Raw genomic sequence first — 27564 nt, 5'->3', positions numbered from 1 at the left:
GGGCAGCTCCGACGACTGTTGACTGGCGGGCAGCTCCGACGACTGTTGACTGGCGGGCAGCTCCGACTCAGGATTCACCAGGCTGGGGAGACATAACGGAGGCCTGGCTCTGGGCGCAGGCCCTGGACTCACCAGTCTGGGAAGGCCCGCTGGAGGCCTGGTTTGAGGAGGTGGCACAGGAGAGACCAGGGTGAGAGACCCACTGGAGGACCGGTCCGTGGAGGAGACACGGGCTTGACCAGGATAGGGAGATCCACTGGAGGACTGGTCCGTGGAGGAGACACGGGCTTGACCCGGATAGGGAGACCCACTGGAGTACTGGTCCGTGGAGGAGGCACGGGCTTGACCAGTATAGGGAGATCCACTGGAGGACTGGTCCGTGGAGGAGACACGGGCTTGACCCGGATAGGGAGACCCACTGGAGTACTGGTCCGTGGAGGAGGCACGGGCTTGACCAGGATGGGAAGACATGCAGGAGGCTTGGTTCTGGGCGTAGGTACAGGATGTGCAGGGCTGGGAAGACATGCAGGAGGCCTGTTTCTGGGCGCAGGCACAGTCTTTACCAGACAACCAGCACGCACCTCAGGACGAGTATGGAGAGCTGCCTCAGGTGACATCATACCCACGACACGCTCATTAGGGCGAATGCCGTACTTTATGCACCACACTAGCAACTCTCTCATCTCTCTCTCTCCTAATTTTCCCATTAACCCCGTCACAGTCTCTGTCTCATATCCCTCGCTCACCTCCAATGTCATCCCGACTGGCTCTGGTTCCGACCTCAGCTCCACCGACTGTCCCGTGTGCCCCCCCAAAAAAAATTATTGGGGCTGCCTCTCACGCTCGTTGCGCTCTCTCTCCTCGTAGTATCGCCTCTCCGCTCTCGCCGCTTCAATCTCCCACTGCGGGAGGCGATAATCCCCAGCCTGAGTCCATGGTCCCTCTCCGTCCAGGATCTGTTCCCACGTCCATTTGTTCATAACGCAGTAGTCCTGCTGCTCCTTCCTCTTCCGCCGCTTGGTCCTGGTTTGGTGGGTAATTCTGTAACGGCTGTCTACGGAAGAAGTGGACCAAAATGCGGCGGAGTTAGGGTTCGTCATTTTTAATGTTACGAACACTATGCAATTCACAAAACAACAAAAACTGACAGCCAACACAGTCCTGTCAGGTGCAACAACAGTGACAAGCACAATTACCCACTCCACACAACGGAAACGTAGGCAACTTATGTGTGACTCCCAATCAACCACAACCCTCTACAGCTGTGCTTGATTGGAAGTCACACGGCCAAAATTAAATGAAACAATAAAACACTCACTCCCTTCTGCCACGTCCTGACCCAACTACACCCTCTACTGGTCAGGACGTGACACATACACCTTAGCCAAAAACATTTAGTCAGTTTTTCACAATTCCTGACATTTAATCCTAGTAAAAAAATCCCTGTCTTAGGTCAGTTAGGATCATCACTTTATTTTAAGAATGTGAAATGTCAGAACAATAGTAGAGAGAATGATTTATTTCAGCTTTTATTTTTTTCATCACATTCCCAGTGGGTCAGAAGTTTACATACACTGTAATAGTATTTGGTAGCATTGCCTTTAAATTGTTTAACTTGGGTCAAACGTATCGGGTAGCCTTCCACAAGCTTCCCACAATAAGTTGGGTGAATTTTGGCCCATTCCTCCTGTAAGAGATGGTGTAACTGAGTAAGATTTGTAGGCCTCCTTGCTAGCACACACTTTTTCAATTCTGCCCACAAATATCTATAGGATTGAGGTCAGGGCTTTGTGATGGCCACTCCAATATCTTGACTTGGTTGTCCTTAAGTCATTTTGCCACAACTTTGGAAGTATGCTTGGGGTCATTGTCCATTTGGAAGACCCATTTCCGACCAAGCTTTAACTTCCTGACTGATGTCTTGAGATGTTGCTTTAAAATATCCGCATAATTTTCATTCAAATGATGCCATCTATTTTGTGAAGTGCACCAGTCCCTCCTGCAGCAAAGTACCCCCACAACATGATGCTGCCACCCCCGTGCTTCACAGTTGGGATGGTGTTCTTCGGCTTGCAAGCCTCCCCCTTTTTCCTCCAAACATAACGATGGTCATTATGGCCAAACAGTTCTATTTTTGTTTCATCAGGACATTTCTACCAAAAGTACGATATTTGTCCCCATGTGCAGTTGCAAACCGTAGTCTGTCTTTTTTATGGCGGTTTTGGAGCAGTGGCTTCTTCCTTGCTGAGCAGCCTTTCAGGTTATGTCGATATAGGACTCCTTTTACTGTGGATATAGATACTTTTGTACCTTTTTCCTCCAGCATCTTCACAGGGTCCTTTGCTGTTGTTATAGGATTGATTTGCACTTTTCGCACCAAAGTATGTTCATCTCTAGGAGATAGAACAGGTCTCCTTCCTGAGCGGTATGACGGCTGCGTGGTCCCATGGTTGCTTACTATTGTTTGTACAGATGGACGTGGTACCTTCAGGCGTTTGAAAATTGCTCCCAATGATGAACCAGACTTGTGGAGGTCTACAATTATTTTTCTGAGGTCTTGGCTGATTTCGTTTGATTTTCCCATGATGTCAAGCAAAGAGGCACTGAGTTTGAAGGTAGGCCTTGAAATACATCCACAGGTACACCACCAATTGAATCAAATAATGTAAATTAGCCAAACAGAAGCTTCTAAAGCCATGACATAATTTTCTGGAATTTTCCAAGCTGTTTAAAGGCACAGTCAACTTAGTGTATGTAAACTTCTAATCCACTGGAATTGTGATACAGTGAATTAAAAGTGAAATAATCTGTCTAAACAATTGTTGGGAGAATTACTTGTGTCATGCACAAAGTAGATGGCCTAACCAACTTGCCAAAACTATAGTTTGTTAACAAGAAATTTGTGGAGTGGTTGAAAAACGAATTTTAATGATTCCAACCTAAGTGTATGTAAACTTCTGACAACAGGTACAGGATGGCAACAACAACTGCCCGAGTTACACCAGGAATGCACAATCCCTCCATCAGTGCTCAGACTGTCCACAATAGGCTGAGAGAGGCTGGACTGAGGGCTTGTAGGCCTGTTTTAAGGCAGGTCCTCACCAGACATCTCCGGCAACAACGTCGCCTACAGGCACAAACCCACCATCGCTGGACCAGACAGGACTGGCAAAAAGTGCTCTTCACTGACGAGTCGCGGTTTTGTCTCACCGGGGGTGATGGTCGGATTCGCGTTTATCGTCGAAGGAATGAGCGTTACACCGAGGCCTGTCCTCTGGAGCGGGATCGATTTGGAAGTGGTGGGTCCGTCATGGTCTGGGGCGGTGTGTCACAGCATCATCGGACTGAGCTTGTTGTCATTGGATGCAATCTCAACGCTGTGTCTTACAGGGAAGACATCCTCCTACCTCATGTGGTACCATTCCTGCAGGCTCATCCTGACATGCCCCTCCACCATGACAATACCACCAGCCATACTGCTCGTTCTGTGCGTAATTTCCTGCAAGTTTAACAGTGTAGGTTCCGTCCCTCTCTTCGCCCCAACCCAGGCTCGAACCAGAGACCCTTGCACACATCAACAACTGACAGCCACGAAGCATCGTTACCCATCGCGCCACAAAAGCCACGTCCCTTTCAACGCAAGGGGAAACCCTACTTCAAGTCTCAGAGCGAGTGACGTCACTGATTGAAATGCTATTAGCGCGCACCACCGCTAACTAACTAGCCATTTCACATCGGTTACACTCACCCCCCCCTTTGACCTCCTCCTTTTCCGCAGCAACCAATGATCCGGGTCAACAGCATCAATGTAACAGTGTAGGTTCCGTCAGTGTTCTGCCATGGCCAGCCAAGTGCCTGGATCTCAATCCCATTGAGCACGGCTGAGATCTGTTGGATCGGAGGGTGAGGGCTAGGGCCATTCCCCCCAGAAATGTCTGGGAACTTGCAGGTGCCTTGGAAGAAGAGTGGGGTAACATCTCACAGCAAGAACTGGCAAATCTGGTGCAGTCCATGAGGAGGCGATGCACTGCAGTACTTAGTGCAGCTGGTGGCCACACCAGATACTGACCGTTACTTTTGATTTTTACACCCCCTTTGTTCAGGGACACATTATTCAATTTCTGTTAGTCACATGTCTGTGGAACTTCATGGGGGAGTTGGCGCAGGGCATTTTGGGGTCTCCAAAACGTTAAAGCAAAAGCAAAAGTAACGTTCAAATATTCACACGTTAAGTTTGCTGAAAATAAACGCAGTTGACATTGCGAGGACGTTTATTGTTCCGCTGAGTTATTATATATATATATATATATACATATATATATATATATAGTATTTCAACCACAAAATATTCATCCGAGACAAACTGAAATCTTATCAGAAGCATGTTGGGTTATTTTCACAGCTTTCTATTTCCTTACAACCCATTAAATTGATGTCATTTGGAAATTTTGCACAGAAAATCAATATTTTGTTGGGTTTTTTTGGATTTTTTCCCCCGGTCCCTAAATATCTTTGCTCCATGAAAGAAGCAGAGATGACAAGTGAAAACTTTATCAATATCAACTAGATTAAAACATACATTCTATCATTTATGACATTCTGGTGAGCAAGTGTTTATTTAGTCTTCTCGGGCAACATATGACAGAAGAGAAGTTGCATGTATCTAATTATAGACAAGTTCATTAACAAATAGCCAACCAAAATGTCAAAAATTATTAGCAGAAACATATCTAAATCAGACAAAATTATCCTGCACCCAGTCAAAAAAAAACTTCCACCGTCTGACTGTATCCTAAAGCACATGTTCTATATTTGAGGTTTAGGGTCCGGTGCGGGCCTCAGATGTTCAATTATCACATACGGTTGGGCAGGTGCGGATGGGTAATTAGCAATTACGGGCGGGTTTGGGTGAACAAACAGGTGACCGGCGCCCCACTACTGTGAACACTGAAAATGAATGTGATAGATAACAGCTAAAGAACATAAATCAATTACATTTTACGATATCTTCAGAACAAGTAAAAACAGACTGGGATATATATTTTTTTTGTTGCAATGTTAGGTACATGGAAGCTAACTTGATAGCTATCACACTTGTGGATAAAGCAGTGTAAAAATCGGAACATTACTTTGACATGCATTGGCAGTCCTTTGTCCTTCTAACAATACTATAACGTTAGGGTTCATGAGTTGCACTTCACTCCGTCACATCGTTGTCATTGTAATCAACGTTCTACGGACACCGCAGCCATATTGATGTGGAAAAGTAGAATGGGAGCTAATCACTTTGAACGGGAGCAAACTATGACTGTTTCGCCTAAGTTACACTATAGAGGCCTGGAAACACCATAAGGCAACTATTTAGTAGGAAACAACCCTGCCGTCACCATCATGTCATCAAATTTACCTTATACAGATGGCGATGTTGTCATTAGCTAGCAAAGTCCGTTAAAAATAGCTAGCAACATTAGCTAGCTGAAATCCAGTGGCCTCTCAATCTTAGCAAGCTAGCCAACATTATACTGAAACTAAAGTCAATCTGGCGATATCAAAAGTTTATCCTATTAATAATTGGCCCTATTTTGAAATGTGATCGCGTTTTTAAGCAACAGCAATGCATTTGAGACTTAATCTGCGCCCATTGAGAATGCATGGAGTTGAACGCTCAGTTCGGAACAGTGTTGCCAACTAATTTTCAGGGTAAATTGCTGGTTGATTTGTTGCTAAATGACGTTGTGATGTCATTGCGTGATAACGTAAAACTGCGTCATCACGTTAAATCCACAATAACGTTACTCAAATTGACTGGCCATCTCTAAATTCTGTTCGAGATCAAACATTCGTGACCAACTATATTCATTGAGTTTGGCTCGTCGAACCCGTACTACTGCTGCTGCTGTCGTCAGCTAACAATGATTTGCAATTTGCTGAAATTGCAGCTGGCCCGCTGTTGCCTGTGCACGAGCTGAGCGCCTGCTGCTGACGTCACTCACAAAGCACTTTTGCAGCCAGTCACATGTGTTGTGACAGTGTGACAGAGAACATCGTTTTTGTGTCATTTAGAGGGAAAATATGTTCATTTTAGCGTTTGAGTCACTTTCCAAAAGTTTCTAAAAGTTCCAAATAATTTTTTTAAAGTAGCTAAATTTGTTGCTAGGTGCTGTTTGAAAAGAAAGTTCCCAGGGTAGTCTGAAAAGTTGCTAAATCTAGCAACAAAATTGCTAAATTGGCATCACTGGTTCGGAATCAGTCCTAAAATGAACAATCAAAACAATATTGTGACGAAACATGCAAGCCATTTAATGCCATGTTCAAAACAACTTGGAACTCTGAAATCTCCGACTTCCAAGCGTTCAAGACAACAGGGAACTTTGAAAGAAACCAGCTCCGACTGGGAAAAAAGTTTTGAACGGTCATCCAACTTGGAATTCCATCTTTCTAGAGCTCATGATTTGAAAAAAAAGTACTGAGTCAGAGCAAACGTAGCTAGCTAATACAGCCTGATACCAGTGCCGATGGAGGCCTAAATCAGCATGTTGTTTGTGCAACAGTATCTTCTAAATCAAAGAGGAATAGGCAAAGCATGAATTTGTTGGCTATATGAATAAAGATTTAATGCAGCCAAAGATTATAGGGCCCCCTAGGAAACATGGAACATCACTTTGTTTCCTACCCTGTCACAATAACTCATCCATGGCATTTTCATTTGTTGTCATGTCAAACACTGTATTCAAAGTGCCCACTATTATTTATATTCTAACTATAGAATTATAAACATTCTATTTCCATGATTCCAAAAGTTCACCCAAGTATTTTGATCTAAATCGCAATTGCAACATTTGGTTAAATTTGGTTATTTTGCCGATATCGTGGCAGTGTGGAAATTATCTCATGAGTGCAGGAAATTGATGGAAATGCAGGAAATTATTTTAGGTTGAAGTCGAATTGAACAGTATAAAACAATCCGAAATGGAGAAAGACCCATTAAAATAATTTTGAATATATGTGTTGCCACCCAAGGGTCACGCACTACTCATAAAGCAAATTTAGAACTTTTATTAATCAAAAACATAAAATACCGTCATACCGTCAAAAATACCATATGATATTTTGGCCATATCACCCAGCCCTAGCTAGTAGCTCTTGAGAACATAAGTGGGCATTCTGCCAACATACCTCTGTGAAGTAGAAAATGTAGCCTAATATAAGCTAATCATAGAATACACTGATATTAATTTCATCTGTAGAAGTGGTGATTTAGCTACATTGATTATCAAGATGTTGTGTATTGATTGTGAAAGTGTGATACTCAACTCTTTGTACATAATGATGTAGGCCTACTGAATATTAAACAGTTTGGTTTACATGTATTTTGTCCTGTACAGATGAGTGAGCAGGATAGAACGAGGCACCATCACTATAAGAACATGGACAACTGTTCTACCATTTACATTCCAGCAGTACTAACAGACAGCTCCAAATTCAGACTGCACCTTACAACACAACTGCTACCATTTAACCACTGCACTATTCTATTTATATATTACCAAGTATGTGTTTACATAACAGTTGACCACTTTCCACAAGTATACTGTATGTATTCTTTATCTGGATCCCAATTAGGAAAATCTTTGGATATGGTGACATCTTTGTAAGTCATTTTTTGGTGATTTGGTCTGGGTGCAGTTCTCAACTGGAATGTTTTCCTTAGAGAAGGTTACAGAGACTACATTATATTCTTGTTTATCTCCCAATAAACCTTTATCTGACTTGATCTTTGTAATCGAAACGACTTGTTGTACTGTATTTATACCAGGGTAGTCCATACGTCTTCCTGGATATCTACCCTCAAGTAGGTAGGCTAATTTGGAGTGAAGACCTTTAAATTTTCCCTTTTGTACATCGTTACAACACTGAATATATACATAATATGACATTTGTAATGTGTTTCTTTTGGAACTTCTGTGAGTGTAATTTTTGTTTTTCACTTTTGTATATTATCTACTTCACTTGCTTTGGCAATGTTAACATGTTTCCCATGCCAATAAAGCCCCTTGAATTGAATATTCAGGAAACGTGTACAGTTTAGTCAAATAAATCTAAAACCATTCCAAAAGTTCAATATGCTAGGTAAAGAATGAACAATTATGGTTTCACACACAAGTTTATTGTTGCCCACACAAACGTCCCTTATTTACATATGATTCATGTGTTTGGTTGAAGGCCCCTTTCATCAACATTTCTGAGTACTCTGTAGGTTCACACTTCCCGTAAGCGTTCTCCATGACTGGACGGTGATTATTGATGTAGTCCAGTGCTGCTGTAGTCGAGCTCAGACGAAGACCTAAATAAACAATAAATCAAACATGCTCCATTCATTTAACCCTTTGACAACTATGACAGAATTGTCTTTCACAACCATCAGTCTTAGATTTCCTGGCTAAATACATTCAGTTTAATATCAAGGGAGTTACTATTTTTTTACATCAGTGGAGAAGGAGGCTATATGGCTTCTAGTTATTCAGATAATGCAATGTTACAGTCATACTCAACACGGGTTGGTTCTGAGCTAGTACTACATGCATCTTGTCCAGACAGCTCAAATGGGGGGGACAGTAATATCATTGCAGTAGACTAATCTATTAGGAAAGTATGTCATCAATACTCAAAGTAAATCCTGGGTAGTTAATATTCCTAAACATTATAGCTATATAGAGATGGCCAACATTAGAAGATGTATACTTTATGTCAATTCTTGGCCAGGTAGAGGAAATACAATGAAGGACCAGACTGTTTTTGCCAAAGATTGTCCTTACCGATCTGATCCTTCTCCACTCAGGGATGTGCCAACTGCATCCTCGAAGTTGTAGCAGCACTGAAAAATAAAATGTATTTTTGTTCAAAGACATTTTCTAGCTAGAGCTTTGTTATCATATAGGATCATGGCTAATCAGATGTGCGGCTTTTAGAAAAACATCAGAAATAGCACAATTATACATATAGTCATAGCTAGCTTATTACAAACATTTTATATTCAGATGAAACAAACAAATACTGCAGTCGAGTCAGCTAGCTAAAAAGTTAGCTACACTAGCTAGCTAGCTGTGAATACTTAAAATATAAAAACAAGTGATCCACAGTAGCTAGCTATAAACACGTGCATACATATTTACAACTAAATAGCAAAAGCAACATGTAACTGTATATCTAGCAATATCTATTAGCTAGCAATGTCTTACCTTTTCAGCAGAAATTAGGGCAAGTATTGGTCGGTTTTGAATCCCCTAGCTAACGTTAGCTAGCTCGCACTCTTCAGATTGTAAACGCAAATCCGAGGTTCACACTCGTCTTGGCCCAGGCTCTGTCGTTTTCTATTTTCGCCTGTTGGCTCTGCAAAGGACTCTGTTTCTTTGTTTACTTCAATTTGATGGAGAAGCTGCAGGCATCAATCTACCATTCCTATAATGAAACGATTCAGCGAATATTTCTCTTCCTGGTCATAATTTAGTCAGGCATTCAGCTCATGGCGGAAGTCTCGTCAATCATTAGGCGCGACACTAAGTCTGACAGGAAATTCTGACCAAACAGTGAAAGTGAATACAAAGGTTCTTAGGCTAGACTCCATATTGTTACTGTTGCATCACACATTGGATGACCACTCGCGATTTACTTAATAAAAGCTTTTGAACATAGAAAAAAATACAAAAGTTACATATTGCAGCTTAACCCTACTAGGGATGGGCAATTCAAATTATTTCACTATTCAAATAATGTGATATTTTTTCGGATATCCGTTATTGCTTCAATGGAGATTTGCGCGCACAGCGCAGCTCTGCTTGGAAGGGTGGGAGAGGGGAGAGAGAGAGAAGAGCAGGGGTCTGTGTGTGACAGTCTTGTGTGACAGTCTTGTGTGTGGCACAGCGGGAGAGAAAGTAACCAAACCGACTCAGGCTAGTTACAATAGATAACCTATTGCAGCAACAAGTTTGTCTATCATACTCTACCATCTGGTAGTGCCTGTCTTGACTGCATCAAATCGTTGTAAAGAAGCTAGTTAGCTACAATAGCAAGCTAAGTTTGCTAGCTAAAGTAGCAAGGCTAACTTAGGTTGAGGCATCCTTGTCTATAACAACTCCATTCATATGAAACAAAAGACAACCTGTTGGTTGATCATTGTAGTCTACTCCTCATTTAGCCAACTTCATTTTAATTCAATTTTGCATTGATTAGAAACCTCCCACTTCACTTGCTACATATGGAGCGTCTGACCAGCGCCGCTTTGATTGACCAACAATAATATGCTATATGTGCGTCTTCTTTATGATAAAAACTGTCATAAAACATTTATTCAAATGTCAAATGTCATGGTCTATCCTTGTAGGTTATGTAGCAATCAGGGGCGGAAATCCCGGGGGGGACGGGGGACACGACCCCCCCATCCTGGGAAAAATATGATTTGTCCCCCCCAATATATCACTGAAACATAACTATGTAATTTAAATAATATTAATAATACGCAATGAAAGCAATTGTGCTGATTATAGACACTTAATAGCGCGTTTTTAAGATTGCGACCCCCTCCCGCCCTTTGCCTCACAATGGTTTGATCCACTGCCAGTTCCTTAGCTTGCTACGTAACTGCCGTGAGGTTCATCCAGTCAATCGCGCACACACACACTAGCTGAATATGCAGAGCTAGCGCGCAAATATTAACTATTAAGCTAGCTAGTACCTATTCCATTTATGTGGCGTCGTCAAAGATGGAATCAGCATGCGGATGATGTAAGTTAGTGCTTCAAAGTCCCTGTGATAAGGTTAGCGATAAACTGAAGTCCAAACTGAACAGAACTACACTCATCTACCATTGTCTTAAATATATTTAATGGTCTCGTTGCAAAAGCTAAATTGTTGCAAGGGAACTTTTAGTTATTTATTTTATTTCGCCTTTATTTAACCTGGGTAGCAAAGATTATAGCAAACACCACTGAAACTGAATTGGTGCTCGCTAGCTTTGCAAATTCAGCTATTGTTGGAAGCCAGACAATATGAAACAAACTATTAAAATTACAAAAGGTTGCAGCATATGTTGTGTAAATGGTGAACTCATACACAGCTGTCAACTCTTGTCATTTTAATCCGTTTCACATTTGCTAGCTACCTTTTAGATCGAAGCCCAAATAGAATGATTGAAGATGATAGAAGCCCATCTCCTACTGTAAATAACCTACACACTGTGTGTGTAGCCAGCCAGGTAGAAAAATGGCAGAAAAATAAAAGACGGACATCAGAGTATTTTTCAATACACCAAAACGCATAGTAAGAACCCTAGTAGCCTAATATCTCAAAGACTAGTTGATAAAATGTTCATAAGAAAGAAATGAAATTCTAATGGAAATGTTTCACAATGATGTCATTAGGCAGAGCAGGCAACAGATGGCACACAGACAGCAGAGTTGGGGACAGATATGCAGGGACAGACTGGCAGAGACAGGGAGTCTCAGGTAAGTTTGTTGAGTCTTTGTTTGGCAACATTATGAAAGGTTCTCAATTTTTTTGACTTGTAAAATAGGAACATAATTGGAAAATGCCATGGATACCCCCACTCTCAACTTAAACTGGTGACTGAACTAAGATTTGTTAAAGGCAATGGTATTGCTGTTGTGATTAGTTGTGTAGTTTTGGGTACCGGTAGTTAGGAGTACGGCAAACACCTTATTTCTTTGGTTCCTCAATATACATTTACCATATTACAATGTAGGCTATGTGTTACAGCACTACTTTTGGTGTCCCCCTCAGGAATTGCTCTTGAGAAAATGTCATGTAATTGTCCCCTCCAAAGTGGATATCAGATTTTCGCCCCTGGTAGCAATGTCACATAGATATTACAATTTTAGCCAAAGCCTTTAAAAAAAGAATAGGCCTGTTTTGAAATATTTGTATGAATACTCTGCCAATGATATCGACTCTGCCGCCCGAGCATGTTTTTGCGGCACAGTCGATAGCGCGCTGGACTTCGGGCTAGAAGGTCGATGGTTCGAGACCTGCTCCCTGCCGTTTCATTACACTGGTGTCAGAAGTGATCGGACCTTGCATCCACGACAGTGCGCGTGCTTGAGCACGTTCCTATAAGACGTTGAGTCGCAAGCTAGCGCGAGGACGCGCTCTTTGAAAGGCGGGAGTAGTGTAACGACCCTGGGTTTATAAGCGCGGATATCGACTCTGTCGTATGAGCATGCTTTTGCGTACAGTCGATAGCGAGCTGGCCTTCGGGCAAGAAGGTCGAGGGTTCGAGACCTGCTCCCTGCCTGTTTCATTACAATACTAACGTCCGTTCGGGTATTCGAATATCCGTGCCATCCCTAAAACCTACTGTTGATAAACACAGCTCTCGAACAGAGAGAACATCAAGCACAGATGTAGATAGTATGACTTTGATATACCACGCTGGGTGGGTGTTGGTGACAAGAGGGTTAACGTTGCAAAGCCTTGAAGGCCCAAGGTCAAAGAGGGTTAACTGTGTAAGACCATGATGGTTGAACTGACGCACATGAGTGACCGTGGTTTACTGACCAACTGACTGACTCTTGGAATAAAGGAAAGAGTCAGTGTGTGTTATATGATATACTAGAATTGTCCTCGAGGGGGAAATTTGACTGAACAGAGAGTGCTTCTGCTTCCACATAAGTAAATACAATCAATTGACACAACATACATAGTGTGAGAGAGTTCTTTCTTTACAAAACAACCCCTCTATGTTATGGGTTCATCAAGGTTCACAGAAAATAGCAGGGGATGGGGGACGAAGCAATAAATATACTTCTACATTTTACCTTTATTTATTTACCAAGGTCTCTTTTACAAATGAGCCCTGAATTACAAAAATTATATAAAATACAAACATCAATACAAAATGCAAGCAGAAAGAAAAACACGGCCATATTTTTAAACATGGTCATAAAAAAAAACATTCATCAGTAATATGGTCCTTAGTCAGCTTTTTGAATTGCCCTAGAGCAGTGGTCACCAAACTTTTCTGAGTCAAGATCACTTTGAGCCAAAATGCAAGCCGAGATCTACCATTTTTTTTTACATGACTTAAAAAGCACAAGCCTATGCAACCTTAACCAATTCAAAACAGTTATGTAGCAATTAGGTTAGCGCAGTAGGCTATTTTTTTTTTACTGGAGTGATGGCCGGCATCTGATAGTCAGTCTGAGGGAGGGAGGGAGCAGCTGCCTCTCACCCGACTCACCGTCCCTTCTTTCTCCCACTCTCTGCTGAGAAAAGGGGACGCAGTCTTCCAGCTGATGGCGAAACTTAAGTCCCACTGCATTACTTATGCCTCACGCACCAATGAATGGTGTTACTCCTCTGACCAGGGAAAGTTAAATATTCCTTGATATTAAAAAAAGACAAGCTGCAAATAAAGTAAGCTTATCGAAATTATGATTATATGGTTTATCAAAGTGTTGACAGTGCTGAATATCAACTTAAACATGAACTTACAGCACAGAGCTGCAGTTTTTGAGAATCTGTTGAGTCTCGCTCTAGTTATGGTTTTAAAAGTTTTGAAACCTCACATGATCAACTTTGCTGTGCGTTCGAGGCTTCTTTTTACAGTCAACGAAACTGTGCAGACACTGATTTGAGCTATCTGATTGGCCAGCGGTAGGGCTGTAGCTGCACTAGATGTGCTTTCTTGCCCTACCGGGTAGACAGTGTTCTGCACGTACCGCCAACAGCGCGAAACGAAAAAAATAAAATACGAACGCAAGGCTTTATCATTGTTTGGTGATCGACAACGAATGGCTTGGAGATCGACCGGTTGGTACAAAAACATCACATTTAAGAACATTTTGATTATTGCTCCACAAATAAGGTACAAGAAAACTAAATGCTGATTTACCTAACCCGGTAAAGACCAATGGAATTTCCAGAGTTAATCATCCCTGAGACCAGGTGTGGTATGTCTAAAGTTTAGTAAAGATGTCAAGTAACTTTTAAACCAGTTACATGCAGCCTTGTCTAGGACAATTGAGGAAAGCCTCTGAATTCACAGTGAGTGATCAACAGGTCAATGAAGAGGGCAGGACAATGTCTTTATCCATACAGTTAACCACATTTATAACTAGGAAGGCAGCAGAGATAATGTTATGACTTGGTCGAAAACCCGACTGATCATTTAGAATACATTTAAAAGACAAGATATTAGCTGAGAATTAATCAAGGATTGTAATATTTTAGCTAGGCAAGAAAGTTGAGAAATAGGGCGATGAATTATTTAGGTCACAAGGGTCACCACCTTTGAAGAGGAGGTACATGGGCTACTTGGGGATATTACCAGATAAAATCGTCGGGTTAAAAATATTGGTTAATGATTCAGCAACAAGGGGGGCAGAGAGCTGCAGCAAAAATGGATCAAGCATATCCGCCCCAGTGTTTTTTTTTTACATCAATCTTAAGCAAGGCATCTAGCACGTCACAGATAGTAAATTGTTCAAATGAAAACAAAGATTCTGTCGAGTCAGCTAGAGTCTGGCAGAGGGAAGAGCAGTCGATTGACCAAGGTCAGTTAAACCACTGTTTCTCTCAAATATAAAGCCTTCAAGATACAATTATGATTAAAAGCATCAGTTATCCCATTTTTCAGTTATGATGCAATCAGAGAGAACTTGCTTAGGCAGGGAAGAGGAATTTGTACGCTTCAGTGCACTTACTGTTTTCCAACATTGAGAAGGATAACCAGCAGAGTCAGAGCTTAAAAAGTAGCTTGATTTAGCTTTCTTAAATCAAGGTACTACCGGTTTCTCAATTGTCTGAAAGAATGCCAGTCCACTAGTCAGTTTTCCTTGCTTTGGCCAAGGCCTGATTTCTCATCTGAATGAGCTCAGATAACTCCAAATAAAACCAAGGGTTAGATCTATCTTTGACTCTGAATTGTTTAAAAAAGGGGCACGTTTATTTGCCAGAGGAACAGATATGGAGAATACATTTTCTAGGGCCAATTCGGGGTCAGGAATACAGGAGAGTGGCTAAATCAGAGTAGAACATGTCATGTAAAAACCCTTGAGGAGAGAAATGTTTAAAAAGGTTATTTTCTTAATTAAACGAGAACTAGTATTTTGCTGTTTATCTTATACATTCTATGGGCCAATGATCACTGAGATCATATGGAAATACAGCATTATATTTATTTTGCTTATTAGTAAGAATAGTTTTCACATTTAGCCATGTGGGTTTTGAGATCAACTGAGTAAGATTAAAATCAATGCATATACTCTTAAATTGATCTGAGGCCGAGGATAGCCAATCCAGATTCAAATCCCCTAAATTGACCAACTTCGAGGACAAAAAAAAAAGTAGTTAAACACTCAGATATAGCAGCAATAGCATCCACCATGGCAGCAGGGGGGCTGTAAATCTTAGCAACAAATACATGTGTATTCTGGTTTATGGACACATCTTCATACTATAGAGGGTTCACCCATAAAATGATTAATTAATTAATTAAAGGTTTATACAAATATGTCCATTCCATAGAGAATTCTGTCAGAAAAACAATAGTCCAAACCGCATGCCTCTACCATATGGCTCAAAAGTTACATACAATTTACTCTTGAGAATTTAGCATGTTCAGAGTGAATTGAATGTCATCACAGGCATGCAGTGGTGAAAATAACTTAAGTAAAAATACTTTAAAAAGTTCCTGTACTTTACTATTTTTGACAACTTTTACTTCACTACATTCCTAAAGAAAATTATGTACTTTCTACTCCATACATTTTCCCCAGACACCCAAAAGTACTTGTTACATTTCAAATGCTTAGCAGGACAGGAAAATGGTCTAATTGACACACATTTACTGTATTATGAGAAAATTCTGGTCATCCCTACTGCCTCTGATCTGGCGGACTCACTAAACACATGCTTCATTTGTAAATTATGTCTGTCTGAGTGTCTGAGTATATTTAAAACCAAATACTTTTAGACTTTAACTCAAGTAGTGTTATACTGGGCGACTTTCCCTTCAGCCATTTTCTATTAAGTTATCTTTACTTTTACTCAAGTATGACAATTGTATACTTTTTCCCCACCATTACAGGCATGATCAAAAAGTGGTCACTGCTCAATAAAAAAAAACTCTTTGGCTCTTGTTATTTCATCAAAACTGTCAAGTACATTAAGGTTATGATATTGTAGAAAACAATGTAACTTACAATGAAAAAGGGCAAAGAAAACAACATTTTTACAAATTTCCTAGCACCATCTTGAATTACCCTGTTTTTCTTTGCATTGTACAGCAGTGAATGAACGCCCTACATACTACATATACAGAACCGATCGTGGTTTTCTTTACATTGCCAAGTAAGTGTAAATAACAAGCATCTTAAAACAACATGTCACTGAACTGAGACCAGGACCACACATAACCGATGTGGCGGTCAGAGCACTGAGGCAAAGAGGTTTGTCCTTTTACAATTCTCCACCTGCCTCACCTAACCTCGCCTCATCCCGTCTCCGACATCTAACTGCACTACCTTGCCTCCATTTAGGCCCCTTGAGGGGAGGGAGGAGACAGGCCTCAGGGACAATCACCTCTATAGGAGAGGGAGGAGACAGGCCTCAGGGACAATCACCTCTATAGGGGAGGGAGGAGACAGACCTCAGGGACAATCACCTCTATAGGGGAGGGAGGAGACAGGCCTCAGGGACAATCACCTCTATAGGGGAGGGAGGAGACAGACCTCAGGGACAATCACCTCTATAGGAGAGGGAGGAGACAGGCCTCAGGGACAATCACCTCTATAGGGGAGGGAGGAGACAGACCTCAGGGACAATCACCTCTATAGGGGAGGGAGGAGACAGGCCTCAGGGACAATCACCTCTATAGGGGAGGGAGGAGACAGGCCTCAGGGACAATCACCTCTATAGGAGAGGGAGTAAAGCGCTCCATTGAATTGTCCTCCAATAGGTGACTAGTCCTTAAATCGACCATCAGTGTAGATAAAGTCACCATATAAGACGCAAGACAATGATGTAACAATGTGCATTAACTAAGATTTTGTCATCTTTAATGTAATACTGGAAACAGTTGGGGCCGTATGTATCAAGGGTCTCAGAGAAGGAGTGCTGATCTAGAGTAGGATCAGGTCTCCCCATGTCCATCTTAATCATTGCGGTGTAAAATGCAAAATGGTTCCTAAATCAGCACTCCTACTCTGAAACGCTTGATACATAGTCAGAAAGCAACCTGTTCAGGAAGAGGGACAGATCACATGGGAGGTCACAGAGGTTGTGTTCTGGGTTCACTGAGGGAACAGAGCAGTGTTTCATCCAGATAAGAGTGAGCTAGTAGTTCACCAGAGGACACACTACTCCCCTACGCACGCATTCATGGACACAAACACACACTTCCTCCTACTCACGCATACATGTAAATACACACGCTACTGCCCTACTCAAGCAACTCCATATTGGAGCCATTCCCTGGACTTTAGCAGAGCACTGAAACAGGAAACACTTAACCCTAATGAAGATAAACACAGCTCTGGAACAGAGAGAACATCAAGCTGAGATGTTGTTAAATGAGTCCTTCACCAATATGATGTAGATAGTATGACTTTGATATACCACAGCTGGGTGGGTGTTGGCGACAAGGGGGTAAATGTCACAAAGCCTTGAAGGCCCAAGGTCAAAGAGGGTTAACTGTGTAAGACCATGATGGTTGAACTGACCACTCCTTCTCTGAGACGCTTGGACTAAAGGAAAGTGTGTGTGTGTGTGTTACTATATAGTCTATTGTCCCCAAGGGGGACATTAGACTTTGGACAATAGAGAATGCTGCTGCTCCCACATAAATACATAGAATCAATTGACACAACAAACAAAGAGTGTGTAATTAAATGCATGAGTGTGTGTGCACACATAAACATAAAAGTATTTGGACACCACTTCAAATTAGTGGATTTGGCTATATCAGCCACCCTGTTGCTGTATAAAATCGAGCACACAGCCATGCACTCTCCATAGACAAACATTGGCAGTAGAATGGCCTTACTAAAGAGCTCAGTGACTTAACTTGGCACCGTCATAAGATGGCACTTTTCCAACAAGTCAGTTCGTCAAATTTCTGCCCTGCTACAGCTGCCCCGGTCAACTGTAAGTGCTGTTATTGTGAAGTGGAAATGTCTAGGAGCAACAACAGCTCAAACGCAAAGTGGTAGGCCACACAAGCTCACAAAACTGGATCGCCGAGTACTGAAGTGTGTAAAAATGATCTGTCCTCGGCTGTGACACTCACTATCGAGTTCCAAACTGCCTCTGGAAGCAACATCAGCACAATAACTGTTCGTTGGGAGCTTCATAAAATGGGTTTCCATGGCCGAGCAGCCGCACACAAGCCTAAGATCACCATGCGCAAGGCCAAGTGTTGGCTGAAGTGGTGTAAAGCTCGCTGCCATTGGACTCTGGAGTAGTGGAAACACGTTACCTGGAGAGATGAATCATGCTTCACCATCTGGCAGTCCGACGGATGAATCTGGGTCTGGCGGATGGCAAGAGAACGCTACTTGCCCCAATGCATAGTGCCAACTGTAAAGTTTGGTGGAGGAGGAATAATGTCATGGGGCTGTTTTTCATGGTTCGGGCTAGGCCTCAGTTCCAGTAAAGGGAAATCTTAACGCTACAGCATACAATGACATTCTAGATGATTATGTGCTTCCAACTCTGTGGCAACAGTTTGGGGAAGGCCCTTTCCATTTTCATCAGGTCCATATAGAAATTGCTTGTCGAGATCGGTGTGGAAGAACTTGACTGGTCTGCACAGAGCCCTGACCTCAACCCCATCGAACACCTTTCAGATGAATTGGAATGCCGACTGCGAGCCAGGCCTAAATCGCCCAAAAAGTCCCCGCAGCAATGTTCCAACATCTAGTGGAAAGCCTTCCCAGAAGAGTGGAGGCTGTCATAGCAGCAAAGGGGGGACCAACTCCATAATCATTAATGCCCATGATTTTAGAATGAGCTGTTCGACGAGCAGGTGTCCACATACCATATAGTGAGTATGTGTACAGTACCAGTCAAAAGTTTGGACACACCTACTCATTTTCTACATTGTAGAATAATTGCGAAGAAGTCAGAACTATGAAATAACACACAGAATCATGTAGTAAAGCTGCCTTGATGACACCTTTGCACACTCTTGGCATTCTCTCAACCAGATTCATGGTGGCTCAGTTGGTAGAGCATGGTGTTTGCAACGACAGCATGGCGTGTGCAAGGTTGTGGGTTCGATTCCCACGGGGGGCCAGTACAATTTTTTATTTGTTTTAAATGCATGAAATTAAATGTATGTATTCACTACTGTAAGTCGCTCTGGATAAGAGTGTCTGCTAAATGACTAAAATGTAAAAAAAAATTAATGAGGTAGTCACCTGGAATGCATTTCAATTAACGGGTGTGCCTTGTTAATTTGTGGAATTTCTTTACTTCTTAATGCTTTTGAGCCAATCAGTTGTGTTGTGACAAGGTAGGGGGTTGTACACAGAAGATAGCCCTATTTGGTAAAAGGCTTAGTCCATATTATGGCAAGAACAGCTCAAATAAGCAAAGAGAAACGACAGTCCATCATTACTTTAAGACATGAACATTTTAAGAACCTTTAAAGTTTCTTCAAGTGCAGTCACAAAAACCATCAAGCGCCATGATGAAACTGGCTCTCATGAGGACCGCCACAGGAAAGGAAGACCCAGAGTTACCTCTGCTGCAGAGGATAAGTTCATTAGAGTTAACTACACCTCAGATTGCAGCCCAAATAGATGCTTCACAGAATTCAAGTAACAGACACATCTCAACATTAACTGTTTAGAGGAGACTGCCTGAATCAGGCCTTCATGGTCGAATTGCTGCAAAAGAAACCACTACTAAAGGACACCAATAAAAGTAAGAGACTTGCTTAGGCCAAGAAACACCAGCAATGGACATTAGACCGGTGGAAATCTGTCCTTTGGTCTGATGAGTCCAAATTTGAGATTTTTGGTTCTAACCGCTGTCCTTCTGTGACGCAGAATAGGTGAACAGATGATCTCAGCAATTGAGATGGTTTGGGATGAGTTGGACCGCAGAGTGAGTTAAAAGCAGGCAACAAGTGCTCAGCATATGTGGGAACTCATTAACCTGTTGGGGATAGGGGGCAGTATTGACACGGCTGGATAAAAAACGTACCCGATTTAATCTGGTTACTACTCCTGCCAAGTAACTAGAATATGCATATAATTATTGGCTTTGGATAGAAAACACCCTAAAGTTTCTAAAACTGTTTGAATGGTGTCTGTGAGTATAACAGAACTCCTATGGCAGGCCAAAACCTGAGAAGATTTCAAGCAGGAAGTGGCCTGTCTGAGAAGTAGTGTTTCATCTTGGCTCTTTTTATTTTAGACTCAGGATCTGTGCAATAACGTGACACTTCCTACGTCTTCCATAGGGTCTCAGAGCCCGGGAAGACGTTGAACGATATCGAGGCAGGCTCTGGCTGAAACACTTTATCGCTTTTGGCAAGTGGCCACTCAGAGTACTATGGGCGTGCCCGCTTCGACCGAATGCTTTGTTTTCCTTTGTCTGTTTATTTAAACGCAGATTCCCGGTCGGAATATTATCGCTTTTTTATGAGAAAAATGGCATAAAAATGGATTTTAAACAGCGGTTGACATGCTTCGAAGTACGGTAATGGAATATTTAGAATTCTTTTGTCACGAATTGCGCCATGCTCGTAACCCTGATTTAGCCTTTAGGATAGTGTCTTGAACGCACGAACAAAACGCCGCTGTTTGGATATATGCTAGCTTGAAAAATGGGTGTCTGATTATTTCTGGCTCGGTACTCTGCTGACATAATCTAATGTTTTGCTTTCGTTGTAAAGCCTTTTTGAAATCGGACAGTGTGGTTAGATTAACGAGAGTCTTATCTTTAAAATGGTGTAAAATAGTCATATTTTTGAAAAATTGAAGTAATAGCATATCTAAGGATTTGAATAACGCGCCACAGGATTCAACTGGCTGTTGAGTAGGTGGGACGCGTCCCACCTAGCCCATAGAGGTTAAAGGCTGTTGGAAAAGAATTCCAGGTGAAGATGGTTGAGAGAATGCCAAGAGTGTGCAAAGCTGTCAAGGCAAAGGGTGGCTACTTTGAAGAATCTAAAATAAACAAATTAAAATATATATAACACTTTAATTGGTTACTACATGATTCCATATGTGTTATTTCATAGTTTTGATGTCTTCACTATTATTCTACAATGTAGAAATAGTCAAAATAAAGAAAAACCCTTGAATGAGTAGCTGTGTCCAAACTTTTTACTGGTACTGTGTGTGTGTGTGTGTGTGTGTGTGTGTATGTATGTATATATAAATAATAAATGAGAGAGAGAGAATATCTCTCTCCTCACCTGGCTGTCTCCTTCCACTCCATCTCCTGTCCATCGACGGCCAGCAGTTCGTCCAGTTCAGTGAAGAGCTGAGGGGGCGGGGGGCCGTCATCCTCCTCACCCAGGATAAACCTTATCCTCTCTGCTGCTGCAGAGACTATGGGGAAAGACAGCAGACAAGATGGATGGATGGATGGATGGATGGATGATAGAGAATAACTTTTGACTGGTAGTGTATATATGTGAGCAATGCAGTAAAATATTAAGTGTTGACATCTGCGATCACTTATAATAAAAGGAGAAAAAAAGTTCTGCAACACCTGTAGAAGTGATGGCACTAAGAGGTTGTTAAGCTGTTATTCACCAGACTCTCTGAAGGAAGAGAGTTTCCTACTGTGGCCATTATTAAGCTCCACAGACTGACTGACTTAATTCAGGATTCTTTTCAGATGCAGTTGCAATGTTAGCATCTGCAATTCTACACATTGTGTCATGTAGCTGAGAACAACAACAAAAAATTGTTTTTAAAGACAATGTCCTGCAATTCTATACATTTTGCCATTACTTTTTTCAAATTTTAGCATCTCAGACCATCTAGTTTTTATTTAGGTAATTGTTAGTTGTCGTGTCTTTGGCTATGCCGGATTAAGTGATATGACATGCTATTCTATAAAATCATTTCTCTGTAATTAATATTCCCTGATTAAGCTAATCAGGTGAATGTAATCAACTAGAAAGTTGGGGCACCACAAAATAATGTTTATAGAGCTGTTATCTTCCAAATAAACACTTAAAGACCTAGTAATCTTTTACATCAACAGCAGTCAATATTTAATCCTCACCTTATTTAGTCTCATCTGAAAGTTGTAAATTCTTGGTTATCTTCACGAACCCTGGCTAACAAGTTGAATCAGCAATACAAAATTTGGTTTATTTATTTACTAAATAAATCACACAGATTTACATATACACAGAATGTATCATACATTGATTACGTCCTAAAGGAAAACGTCCCTAGCGGACGGAACAAATATGACGGCTGGTTACACAAAGAAAGGGGGTTGGATTTTGAATGAAAGAGCGGGAAGACTGAGGAACAAAAAGATTTTGTGTCTCCATCGGGCTGTAGGCAGCTATGCTATCGTAAATACAGTATCTTATGCATTCTAAATTACCACCCATTTGAAAAAGGAAAATGCAATAAATATTTACTCTGAGCTGAGCTGCGCTTCGATCGGTTGGTCGTAGATGGGAGGCCGGGTTGTCCTTTGAAGAACGTCTTATGGTAGAATGAATACTTGGTAGTACCGTCGTCGTGTGGTAGAACAAATACTCTGTTCGTCCTCTCCTAGCCCACGTCTACAGTTGCTTCGCTAACGCAACGGCTAGGAGGTATCACTTCTTTAGTGAATAAGAGTTAAAAGTTCATACCAAGTTGCAATACTTTTAAGCTCATGCTATATTCTGGCTGGTATAGTCGAAATTCATCCTTTCGGCGTGTCGATCGTCACCTTCACATTGAAATTTGATGCTAATTTCGTTAGGTTATTATCTGATCCCTTTTAACGTAAGACCGTCGCCCTAACATCCTCGGAACAGAAAGTTACATTTTCGTAAAGGGGCTTATATAGGGTTGGGAGAGAGGGCCGTGTTTCATAGTTTACACCCAGCGTCTGTTCACATGGGCGGGGCCACTGAGTTGGCAGAGTTTACTCTATGACAAACCGTTCTCTCATTAAGAAGCTAAATTACATCTCATCTTTTCACAAATCGTTTCATATTTAAACATTTAAATTGCACAACAATTCCATGTGAATCTGATAACTATAATGTGTAGACTTTCCAAGATACAGTTTATGTCATCCTATCATTAGTAATAATGTCTCAGATGACAGCTGATCTGGCATCATATTCTTTAAGTATCAACGCATATTTTCAGCTGGTTGGATTACCGAAATATGGTTCCTTTTCTCCACCCTTTTGATGTTATAAGACTCTCTATGTTAACAAAGGACTTTCCAAGAGTCACTCTGTAGAATAGGGAGAGAGAAAAGGGGAAAGGTATTTATGGGGGTCATAAACCTCCCCCATCAGGCCAACATCATGACATAGTTCACAAAAATTATTATTTAAAAATATATAGCTCCATTATCTCTACATACTTTAGATATGCTTTTAGTCATTTAAGTTTACACTGAAAACATTTGACTATCCCGAATAAACAGGGGGAAAAAAGTGGCCCGCCTCTGCTAAATGAATATAGGGGAAACACTGCTTACTGACAACTAAGAAACACTCACACCAGAAAGGACTTAAGAGTTGTTTTATATAGCTCAGCAAATAATTATGAAATAGTTAGCTGTGGATTCAAAAGTAATCTTTTAATCCATTACTAATCACTTTGTGCTACATTGGTAGTAGTTGCGCTCTATAAATAGTTTTCCGTTGTAGTTAATTATACTGATTTATTTTCTAGGACAACTTTATCCTGTTCCATTAGGAGATGCCCATATACAAAGAAATAATGCAGAAGTGCTCAAAATAAAGAAAGAGGGGACAAATCCCAGAGTAAATATTTCAGACGAGACAAGGGGCCGACAGAGATATATTTTCCACCTGCTCGTTGAACATCTCATTCCAAAATCATGGGCATTAATATGGAGTTAGTCCCCCCTTTGCTGCTATAACAGTCTCCACTCTTTTGGGAAGGCTTTCCACTAGATGTTGGAACATTGCTGAGGGGACTTGCTTCCATTCAGCCACAAGAGCATTCGTGAGGTTGGGCACTGATGTTGGGCGATTAGGCCTGGCTTCGCAGCCTGTGTTCTAATTCATCCCAAAAGTGTTAGATGGGGTTGAGGTCTGGGCTTTGTACAGGCCAGTTAAGTTCTTCCATACCAATCTCGAAGAAAAAATCGTATGGACCGCTCTTTGTGCACGGGGGCATTGTCATGCTGTCTTCACTCCCTTCACAGAACAGCGCAAACTAGCTCTAACCAGGATAGAAAGAGGAGTGGGAGGCCCCGGTGCACAACTGAGCAGTTCTGTGAATAGAGTAGTACACAGCGTTGTTCAAGATCTTCAGTTTCTTGGCAATTTCTCGCATGGAATAGCCTTCATTTCTCAGAACAAGAATAGACTGACGAGTTTCAGAAGAAATTCTTTGTTTCTGGCCATTTTGAGCCTGTAATCGAACCCCCAAATGCTGATGCTCCAGATACTCAACTCGTCTAAAGGCGGCCAGTTTTATTGCTTCTTTAATCAGAACAGTTTTCAGCTGTGCTAACATAATTGCAAAAGGGTTTTCCAATTGATCAATTAGCCTTTAAAAATGATAAACTTGGATTAGCTAACACAACGTGCCATTGGAACACAGGAGTGATGGTTCCTGATAATGGGCCTCTGTACGCCTGCTGTTAATGTCTACACTGTATTTCTGATCAATTTAATGTTATTTTAAATGGACAAAAAAAAAAGTATTTTCTTTCAAAACAAGGACATTTCTAAGTGACCCAAAACTTTTGAACGGTAGTGAGTGTATCAGGATATTCATCAGTGAAAAGTGATCAATCGACTGATTTGTTGATAATTCCTTTTAGTTGTAATTCACTACTTAATTCTATTCACTTGTTTCCACTGATTTCATTGGTTGATAGATCCCTGGAACTATCTTGATGCGTTTGCACTGGCAGAGTAGCATGCTGGGTAGTGTAATTTGTGCTGTCATTACTTACTGAGGGGTTTGAGGATGTTGGGCGCTGCCTCGTCAGCATTCTCTCCATCTGATTTGTCCCCCTCAACGTTGTCTGCCGGCCTTCCCTTCCTCTCCTTGTGGCTGGACTTGCGTCGGTGGCGCCGTCTCCGCTGGTAGCTCTTGGGCACATGCACGCCAATGTACACTGTGTGGTGACCTGAGGGAGGGAGAGGGGACCCAGGTCAGATTAGGACTACCATGCTGATAATTTGCATCAAATGGAAGAAATGCACAAAGTCAATGAATATCAGTTGGGTAAGTGAAACTGTAAGATAAATAATGAGGATGGATTAGATATGATAAAGGGGAGGATTGGATGTCAAGGAATCCATAGTGATGTAAGCTTACTGACCAATATGGCGTATGTTCAGGTATTAATTAAGCGGTGGTGCATTTCTGTTACGGAACAAAATGCCCGTGATAAACCCCACACACGAATGCATGCAAGAGTCACAAGAGCACGCACACACACAGGCACGCACGCACGCACACAGGCACGCACGCACACAGGCACGCACGCACACAGACACGCACGCACACAGACACGCACGCACACACACACACAGGCACGCACACACACAGGCACGCACACACACAGGCACGCACGCACACAGACACGCACGCACACAGACACGCACGCACACAGACACGCACGCACACAGACACACAGACACGCACACACACACACTCCTACTGACTGATGATGGCCTATTCAGTCAGCTTGTTTGGTAAAATGTTTGGTCAGTTCTTGGTGCGTCAAGGCCGTTTCCCTTGGGCCAATCAGGACGGAATCTGTCCTCATCCTGACACACGCTGAGGATGTAAATAAATGCCAACCACTTCCTGTCCAGCAGCTCAGACAGGAAAAGGCTAAACTTATCCAGGAAGTCATTTCAGAGAGATAGAGAGAAACAGAGTGCCACATGCTCCAGCTAACAGCTGTCTAACACACAGGCCAAATGTTCTGGGCTATATACACAATCCTCATGTACTGGTAAACACTAATGTAGGTATTGGTTGGCATGGGTAATCTACACAAAACAGAACTCACACCCCACTCCCTAGTGTGATCTCTCACACACGCTACATGCCTGTTTGTAGCCTTCACAGTGGATTTGGGAGGGTCATGTAAAAGGGAATTTTACAGGCTGCTTTTCAATAATGTTCCTTATATATTTTCATCTTATTTAAAACAAGTATTATAAATATTATATTCTAAACTTGACTTTGCGAAGGTAACTTAAATCAGAGCGCCAACTACACTGCAGAACAGGCTGTGTAAACAAAGAACGAACAGGAGTTTAACCAGGGGTCATTCACCAAAAGGCGACACCCATTCAAACATGAGGTTGGTCCTGACTGAGTGATTTCACATTCAATGTGACTGGGACTGATATTTTTGGTTGTTGATTCTTCTCACTGTGTTGCTCCACGTGATGTGAACCCTGGGTTTGGGGTTTGTTTGAACTGGGGGAAATTTTAACACAGAATCTCACAGGGTGAGCTGGCTGGCAGATATGGCTGTGTACACACTGTCGATTATAACTCAAACGTGACATGATTATGTGTGTGTGTGTATATATTACCCCACCTCTTTAAGGAATACCTGGGATAGGATAAAGTAATCCTTCTAACCCCCCCTTAAAAGATTTAGATGCACTATTGTAAAGTGGTTGTTCCACTGGATATTATAAGGTGAATGCACCAATTTGTAAGTCGCTCTGGATAAGAGCGTCTGCTAAATGACTTAAATGTAAATGTATATATTGGTCAAAATGTGTGAAAATGTAGGAATGTGTGTATGTGTGTGCACACAAGTTTGTGTGTTTGTGCAAAAGTAAGTGTGTGTGTCACTGCAGGGGGATTAAAGTAGGAAACATCTTCATGTGGGGGGCAGGCATTACGTGGCTTGATAAACCTGTAGTTATTTGCTCCACATCTTTATCTTCAATATTAATCCCTCCTATACTTCATCCTGAAATTAGAGAGAGACCTAGAGAGAGAGAGTATTATTGCCTGAGGCAAATCAGATCACACCTCCATCCTGCTCCTCCCCCCTATATGCAGAAACTTAAGCAGGAAGCACCTGTGGTGAGGACTGTTCAACGTTGGTCTGTTCCGGATCGCCTCTGGGAATAGTATCGACGTATACGCTGACTCTGTGACTGGATTCGTCAAGAAGTACATAGAGGCTGTTGTTCCTACTGTGACGATTACAACTTATACAAACCAAAAACCGTGGATAGATGGCAGCATTCGCGCAAACCACCACATTTAACCACAGCAAGGTGACTGTTAACAAGGACTTGTTCAAACAGACCAGTTATGACCTCCATAAGGCAATTAAAAAGCGGAAAAACTACAGTACAGGGACAAAGTGGAGTCGCAA

General features: G+C 41.8%; 1 protein-coding gene and 1 long non-coding RNA gene across 4 annotated transcripts in view; both read right to left on the bottom strand.

The window, feature by feature from the left end:
* LOC106569503 (electrogenic sodium bicarbonate cotransporter 1) overlaps positions 1–27564 on the bottom strand; it is a 110271-nt gene that overhangs the window by 67743 nt on the left and 14964 nt on the right. For all 3 annotated transcript variants that reach the window (XM_082955932.1, XM_082955930.1, XM_014140945.3), the window contains exons 3-4: positions 25156–25332; positions 21443–21578 (exon numbers count right to left, since the gene is read on the bottom strand). In XM_082955932.1, coding sequence (XP_082812058.1) covers positions 21443–21578; positions 25156–25332 — 313 coding nt within the window. The remainder of the gene's footprint in view (positions 1–21442; positions 21579–25155; positions 25333–27564) is intronic.
* On the bottom strand, positions 4395–11102 carry LOC106569527 (uncharacterized). The gene is made up of 3 exons (XR_001320505.3): positions 9240–11102; positions 8817–8875; positions 4395–8344 (listed from the first exon to the last, which is right to left on the bottom strand). It is a non-coding gene; the product is annotated as an uncharacterized LOC106569527 (long non-coding RNA).

This window comes from Salmo salar, chromosome 01 (genome assembly GCF_965601325.2).
Source record: "Salmo salar chromosome 01, fSalSal1, whole genome shotgun sequence".
Lineage (NCBI taxonomy): Eukaryota > Metazoa > Chordata > Actinopteri > Salmoniformes > Salmonidae > Salmo > Salmo salar.
Note: the sequence above shows the minus strand (reverse complement) of the source record. Positions and strands in the feature narration are given on the sequence as shown.